The sequence below is a fragment of the Erigeron canadensis genome, chromosome 2, assembly GCF_010389155.1.
Source record: "Erigeron canadensis isolate Cc75 chromosome 2, C_canadensis_v1, whole genome shotgun sequence".
NCBI lineage: Eukaryota > Viridiplantae > Streptophyta > Magnoliopsida > Asterales > Asteraceae > Erigeron > Erigeron canadensis.
Genome location: NC_057762.1, coordinates 19,582,940 through 19,590,936, shown reverse-complemented (window position 1 = coordinate 19,590,936; position 7,997 = coordinate 19,582,940). Strand labels below are relative to the sequence as shown.

General features: G+C 33.5%; 1 protein-coding gene across 1 annotated transcript; it reads left to right on the top strand.

Annotated features, from left to right (window-relative positions):
- Positions 1 to 1,236: 1,236 nt before the first annotated feature.
- Positions 1,237 to 6,041, top strand: LOC122587037 (ER membrane protein complex subunit 2-like). The gene is made up of 9 exons (XM_043759107.1): positions 1,237 to 1,576; positions 2,470 to 2,534; positions 2,620 to 2,668; positions 3,688 to 3,782; positions 3,894 to 3,979; positions 4,063 to 4,122; positions 4,236 to 4,317; positions 4,980 to 5,093; positions 5,582 to 6,041. The coding sequence occupies exons 1-9, from the start codon at positions 1,390 to 1,392 to the stop codon at positions 5,738 to 5,740; spliced, it is 897 nt and encodes a 298-aa protein (XP_043615042.1). The 5' UTR covers positions 1,237 to 1,389; the 3' UTR covers positions 5,741 to 6,041.
- The last annotated feature ends 1,956 nt before the right edge of the window (positions 6,042 to 7,997 follow it).

Sequence of the window (7,997 nt, the reverse complement as noted above, 5' to 3'; positions counted from 1 at the left end):
GACAATAAATGTGGTATTATAATTTTTGTTCAAAAGCATGTAAATATCTATGTAGATGTTAATCGTTTTTAGATATTAAAAGTTCTTTAATGCCAAAAAAAATACAAATCCCGCGTGTTACGCGAGTTATAAGCTAGTACGTTAAATAAATAAGATAACATAATTTAGTTACTATATTTGGAACTAAACTTTCGAATATATAAATATTTACATACTAGATTATAACCCGCTTGAAATGCGGGGAAAACTTATAAAAAGTTATATTTATACGTATAAAAAGCTAACACAAATATCTATAAAAAAAATTAAAAGCTATAAAAACTGGCACAATAATAAATAAATTAAGAACAATCACAAATAACCGGTTGTTTTTTCATAAATCAACCATAGTATAAATATAATTTTAAGAACTAAGATTGACACTCACTTCTTATCCACCTAGCAAGTGTATTTTAGTTTCTATGTTGTATTACAAATGATTATATATTTTTACATTTATAACATGCGCTTTTTTCCATTAAGTTGAAAGATAAAAAGGTTGGCCGAATGTAGGGAAGTAATTGACTACGTATAATCACAAAATTATAAGGATCCATGGTATCCTAAAAATAACTTAATACACGAATAGCATTGATTTTGTAGAAAGTATTGGTTTTGTAGAAACTGATCTTGTGCCTATGATCTACAAACATGCAATCTTCTTCATTGATGCCATAACGAAGTTATTGATTTCTTAACGCCTTCTTCATTAAAGAGAGACTCAAATGGCTGGGATAGATTTTGGGTTGTAATTATACGTCTGTTTCTAAAGTAAGACGATTTTAATCTGGATGTTAAAATCGTCTTCGTAGCGCGTGTGTGGATCTAAGTGTGTACCTTGGTCAACTCTTTCACTTCGCCCAGACCCCCTCCCATTAAACAGATTGGAGAAGTACTGTTCCCATGTTAACCTAATGTCTCCCTCCTTTACAATGCTCCGTCCGCTTTCATCTTATATAGATGACGTATCCTAAATCCCTACGTCTTCTCTCCCTTGCTTTAGCAATTCTGAATATATCGTTTTCGCCTTCTTTGGTGTCTAGCTTCTTATACAGTTTGTCGTACGCTCTTTCTTTTGCTATAGCCACACTTTTGTAATTAACTCTATTTAAAATATAAATAAATCTATAAACTTTGACAAACAGAAGGACGAGTTTTGTAATTAACTCTATTTAAAATTACAATCAAACGGGTTGGATAACAAGATGGGTCGACCCAGATTATTTCTCGTCCATTGCTAAAAGATCTTGAAGCCGGCTGTGGACGACTCTCTACCACTCCAATCCAATCAAATCCACTCCGATCCCAAATTTCTTAAATCTCAAAAGTCAAAAAATAGAAAGAATAAGGATGGTGAGTAAAACAGAGGAATCACAGTTACAACAACTTGAGAATCAAGTTGAAAACGGTGGTGGTGGTGCTTGGGAATATCTTTCTCTTGTTCGTAAGCTAAAACTACGTCGTTCTGATAAGGTCCTAAAACATGGTTTAACTATCTTGAATGATTCCAAGAAAAGATCCGATCTTGGCCCAGATGGTAATTTTGATTCATCAAGTTTTGATCTTTTTGTTGAATCCTTTGTGGGTTTTATATAATTTGTTAAATTGGATGTGGGTTTTGTGTTTTGTATATTATTGCTCGTTTTATTTATTATTTTTATAAGGATTTTGTTTAAATTTGGGGGTTGCTTTTTGTTTGGTGAATTGGGATTGATTTTTTTGTTGATGTGTTGAGCTACATTTGTGATTAGATTTGATACTTTTAAAATTTAAGATATGATGCTTTTTTTCTTGGAAAATTTAGCTACCCTAGAGTTTATCCCATATTTAGTCGAAAGTTGGAGTGATCCTTGGGTTCCTAAGTATGAATTCTCGAGCATGGTACAATGCGTTTGGTGTCAAAAATGACTAGATCCATGAGAAATTTGGAGTTAAGCACTCTAATGTGAGAGTGTGAGTAGTATCATGGTGGGTGACCATCTTGGAAGTAGTCCTTGCCAGGTTGCCAAAACCAAGCGGTGCACTTATCATGGTAGGCAGGGTGACAAAGTTAGAAATTGCATAATGTTGGTATTGTATCTTTATCATGATTTTGCTCAATTTCATATCAGGAATTTCAGTTCATAGAAAATGTTGTAAGTTAAATTGAAGTTTTTATATGTAGGAGTTTAGATTTTGCTAGTTAAAAATAGTTTTCTTATAAAATAATTGATGAACAGTCACATATTACTAGCTTTTGAGTGTGTATACTGCTCATTCTGTCTAACAGATATGCTTGTTTGTGTGTTAATTATATAAGTACTGTATTACTTTCACAATGATGATTATAGAAATTTACTTTCATTTCTTGGAACTGTATGTCATGGACTACCTCTCGAGATTTACATGTCATGTATGATAAATGATTTTACTTTTAAATTTGATCTGCAGAATGGACTCTATATGAGCAGGTAGCTATTGCTGCTCTTGACTGCCAATCCCTTGAAGTTGCAAAGGTAGCATTTTTTATATCCAATAACTATATATTTGTATCTGTAGTTGAGGATATTTCTTTTCTTAATCAAGATTGGATATATGCAGGATTGCATAAAGGCTTTACAGAAGAAGTTTCCAGAAAGCAAGCGAGTTGGTGAGTCCAATTTATTGGTGCCAAAAAAATACACATTCAGACATGATATTATCAATTAACCATTTATCACAGTTTTATTTTTTATTATAGTCTAGTAACATCTATTAATCCACAAACTGCATGGTAGTTAACAATGACCTTACAAAGGTGGCAAAATGGGTGGGGTGGGATGGGATGGTTGGGTATCCCATCAAGCAGGTAAATTTTTATAGGAGAGGTTGGGCTGACTTGAACATTTTTTATTTTTATTTTTTCGAATTTTACAAATAATAGCGCTTTAATTATCATTACATAAACTATAGTTTTTACAGCTAGGGTAAAGTTATTCTGAGAACCCTTTTTTTTACGAGAACTTTTCAAATCAAGTCCAACCGATGATTGTTCTTTACATGAAAATTGTTTTTTGATTGTTTTCTGAATAACTTATGTGTAATTTTAAAGTTTATAATTGTGTGGAGCATGGATTATCATCCGTTATACAATTATGTGGAGATTTGGATTCTTGATCACATGTGCTCGAATATTGCTATGATCACATGTATGCAAGTCAATCACATGTAATCATAGCAATATTCGTGCACATGTGATCAAGAATCCAAATCTCCACATAATTGTATAACGGATGATAATCCATGCCTCCACACAATTATAAACTTCAAAATTACACATAAGTTATTCAAAAAACAATTTTCATGTAAAGAATAATCATCGGTTGGGCTTGATTTGAAAAGTTCTCAAAAGTTGTCGCAAAAAAATAAGGTTCTCAAAATAACTTTTCACTTTACAACTATAATTTTAATACAATAGTTAATGAGGTCTATACATTGTAACTAATCCATGTTACGTATATAAATATAGCCCTTGTGGATTCATCTCCCCATATATGGGTAGTTTGCTGTCTATTTTCTGTTAACTTTGTCTTGTATTCCTTTTTAAATGAACCGTTGTTACATTTTTGTTTTATCATTCGCCATAAGATCTTAGTAATAGTCGATCTTAGTAATAGTCATGCATGGCAGGTAGACTAGAAGCCATGTTGCTTGAAGCAAAGGGCTCTTGGACCGAGGCCGAGAAAGCTTATTCTAGCCTTTTAGAGGAGAACCCCGTTGATCAAGTGAGTCTCATTTTGTTCTTATACTTATCTAGTTTTCTGTGTTTAAAAGATAAAAAGCCTTTATAGAATGAAAACTGATTGGTTCCGATAAACCATATATAATATTTGCAGGTTATTAGCATGAGGAGGGTAGCCATGGCAAAGGCACGGGGGGATATATTAGGAGCCATTGACTGGCTCAATAAATATCTTGAGATGTAAGAAATATATTGCAAACTTTACTTAGTATCTTATATAGTGGAATTATGCTATGATTAGTTGAACTTGTTTTTTTTCTTAGATTCATGGCAGATCATGATGGCTGGAGAGAACTCGCTGAAATATATGTTTCATTGCAAATGTGAGTTACTCCTAACTTTTAGTGGATTCAGTAAGAAAGAAGTTATAAAAAAGTAAGCCATAATTATCACTTTTGCAAATAGTCACCATATTTGGAATTGTCATCTTCTATAGGTATAAACAAGCAGCGTTCTGTTATGAGGAACTAATTTTATCTCAACCTATGATACCTCTGCATCACCTGGCTTATGCTGATGTAAGTGTTTAGCATGAATTGGTCTATCTAGAAGGTTAAATTTATTCTTGCATTCTCCCCCTTAAAGTTCTTAAAAGTGGAAGTGAAAACATCCTATACGACATTTAAAATGAAATGTCTCAGTTTTGCTTTGCAGTTTCATTATTTGTACTGGTAGATATTGGCTTTTTATCTTTTGACTTGTATCCAATTTATGAAGCGAAAACTGTTGCGACAAAGGGATAGACACCCACTCTACTTTGTGCAGAAACCTCCATTGCTTCCAAAAATTTAAGCCTTCTATAAAAATTTAAGTGGAGATTACTAAAGAAGTGGACCCCTAAATACATTACACTCTTTTAGTGTGTTTTTGGACATGCATTTTGAACCTGGACTTATTATACGACCAATAAGGACCTTTTTTTGTGCAAAAAGGAGTCGTCTTGTGACATATAAACTAAAATTCTGTGAGTACATAATATATCCTACTTGTAGGTATTTTAGTTTTGTTGCAGCTAGTATAAAACTCATATTTTGAATCTTATAATATGAACCTTGTAATATAATTGCAGAATGTTTATTCTGCCATTAGAACTAGTTAACCTCTTAATCCGATTTGGTTCTAGCTCCAGAAACCCTTGTAATCTAATATATATATATATTCATTTTCATGTGCTAAATAGGTGCTTTACACAATTGGTGGACTGGAAAACCTTCAGACAGCTAAGAAATATTATGCCTCCACCATAGAATTAACAGGAGGGAAAAACACCCGAGCACTATATGGAATTTGCTTGGTGAGCTCACTTTCATTACCACTTTGTTCATACCTGTATGTGTAGAACTTGCTTGTTACATCATTTTTTTATGCATGTTGATCGCTTTTGCTAATTGGTTGGGCCATGTGACTGGGTAATGGTTCTATCCTAAGAGCTTCAGTTGATTTTTTTTTTTTAAAAAGAGCCACGTAATGGAATATGGACTAAAAATGGGTTGCGTCGGGCTTCGCTGACCAGGAAACGGAGTTCATTATCATTTAAGTAATTATTGTTTAAAAGATTATTTTTAAAGTTGTACTATTTAATTTTTATATATCTTGTGTTAAACATAATAATTTAGAAGGTTGTAAAATTCTGAATACACGTTTATAGACTTTGATCTGCGTAACTGGTCCCACTCATTGTTACCTGTTTGATAAACTTTTATGTTATACCGATTTGACATATTATCAACAAATTACAACCAGAGTTGACCTGAATAGTGGCTTTTGTATATGTCAATGTAGTGCACATCTGCAATTGCACAGCTGACTAAAGGAAGGAACAATGAGGACAAAGATATCTCGGCGCTGGCAGCTGCAGCATTGGAAAAGGATTACAAGCAGATTTCTCCTGACAAAGTTTCTTTGCTCAGGTCTACTCTAAACAGCTTGAAACTTCAATAGCTTAGCTGAATTTCTTGCAGCAGGCTGAGTTAATTCCAGTTTGAATTTTAACCATTCAAACATATACATGTTACGGGTGTGTCACATTTTGATATTTTATTTTTCCTGGTTTAGTGTTTGTTTGAATTTAGTTTGGATTGATGGTAATAATAGACAACAAAGCAAAGTTTTGACTCGACTTTTTATCAATGATGGTAAATCTGGGTGTGTCATCCAGACACCCTCAGCTGTGAACACATTATTTATTTACTTTTTATTATCGGATTCAATGTGATATCGAGTTTAAAATCCTCACAACAAAGGCTTATTTCTAATTATTTTTAGCGTTAAAGTAGTGACAGTTATAGTCGGGACTTTGGTTATGAACTGCATTAGGTGACGCTTGCCTTGCTAATGTCTATATAACCATAAAAAGCAATAGACTACCCAAAACGACAGACAAAAAAGATATGAGAACCAAGTTATCTTACATGTATTCTATACTTCAAATTCTTCACTGTTAGTAAATATTTGTAAAAAAATCATCAAATACAGATGGTGGTAAAATAACTTGATAAAATGGTCAGCAATTGGCAGATGGTTGGAATTTTAGCGTTATCCAACCAAAGTTGCAACATGCCTGAAGTGACGACACATTTAATTAGCAAGTGCATGTTCTAGAACAGCAAATAGTGCAAAAAACGTTTGAGAAAAAAGTGTTTTTGTAGAGATAATCTAGCAAATAGTGTCAATAAACCGGCAAGGTTGGTTAAGTAGACAACACCACCTTTAGAGATAGAGGTCAAGAGTGTTATCCTCATACCTTGTAAAGCTAGAGTTCTTTTTTTATCTTCCTTGGAAGCACACTCTCTACACCGTCGTGGTAGGGTAAGACAGTCTACATTTTAACCTTCCCCGTACACGGTCGAGGTATTGGGACCTAAAATACGTAAAACACGATATTGAGTGCTTACTTACTTACACTTCAATGGTCATATGAACCAGGCCTAAATTTTTTTACCCAAAAAAAATAAAAATCAGTTAATTTTTTTTAACAAGTTAGAGTGGTTTCTTGAGTTTAGATAAAATGGACATTCCAGTGGTGTGCTATGGTCCAAATCACCAAATCATTTTAGGTTCAATCCTCACTAACAGGGGTTTTTCTATATTTATGGATTTCATCCTAAATTGTTTCTCTGTTGATATTAGGCGGCTACAGTTGGCTTGATGATACTCTAGTCTATAGTCCAGCGGTGTGCTAAGGTCCAATTTAGACAGTGGTGTGCTAAGGTCCAAATCACCAAATCGTTTCAGGTTCATTCCTCACCACTAGGGGTTTTTTCATGTTTATGGATTTTCTCCTAACGTAATTTTCTGTTGAAATATGATTGAGTGGCTAAATGTTCCATGATGATACACTCTAGCCTATAGTCAGTGACTCAAAAAGACTGTTAAAAAAAAAACAAGTAGGATCGATCAAGTAGTGAACTTATTACCTTTGAAAACACATGTTAAGAATTCTATCTTCACTTCTTATAAAATGACCGGATATCCTTTTAGAACCTTAGGGCGCTTTTAGTTGTGGAAATGTTAAATGAAAATTTTAAAAACGCGTTTAAAACTTATTAATGTTATTTTTATTTTCCATGTTAAAAAATATGTTATAATATACTTGGTTAAGTGGGAGGTTTGGGGGTGACGGAGGCGGGGGCGAGGGGTAACCGTAGGCATGGACAGGGGCTTATGGGAGAATTCATAAAATTTGAGGTTTTGAAATTTTGAAAATAGAAAATGAAAAGTGGAAAACAATTACAGAAATATATTTTTTTAAAATTTATACCTTTCATATCGAAAGCACACATCTTGAATTTTATAATAAGTATACAACTATTGACATTTTAATGGCAGCACTAAGGGCAACATAACAAAACCATGAAGAAAAATACTTATTGTAGCTCCCTGGCCGTGTTCAGATATTCAAAGAGTTCCCATCCAAGAGGGACCAAAAAGATAGTAATCTATATCTATACTATATACTATAGAAAGAATTGCATTTTTGGTCCCTGTGTTATCACACATTTTGCAAGTTTGATACAAAAATGTGAAAAGTCGCGAAACGTATCACTGTCATATCACACATGTTGCAATTTTAGTCCAAAAGTAACGTGCTCTTAGAATTCAGCCATTAATGCCCCCATTTGCTTGTCACATGGGGGTAGTTTCGTCCATTCATAGGACCATTTCTGCAAAAAGTACGATTTTCTCTGTTTTTCAACCG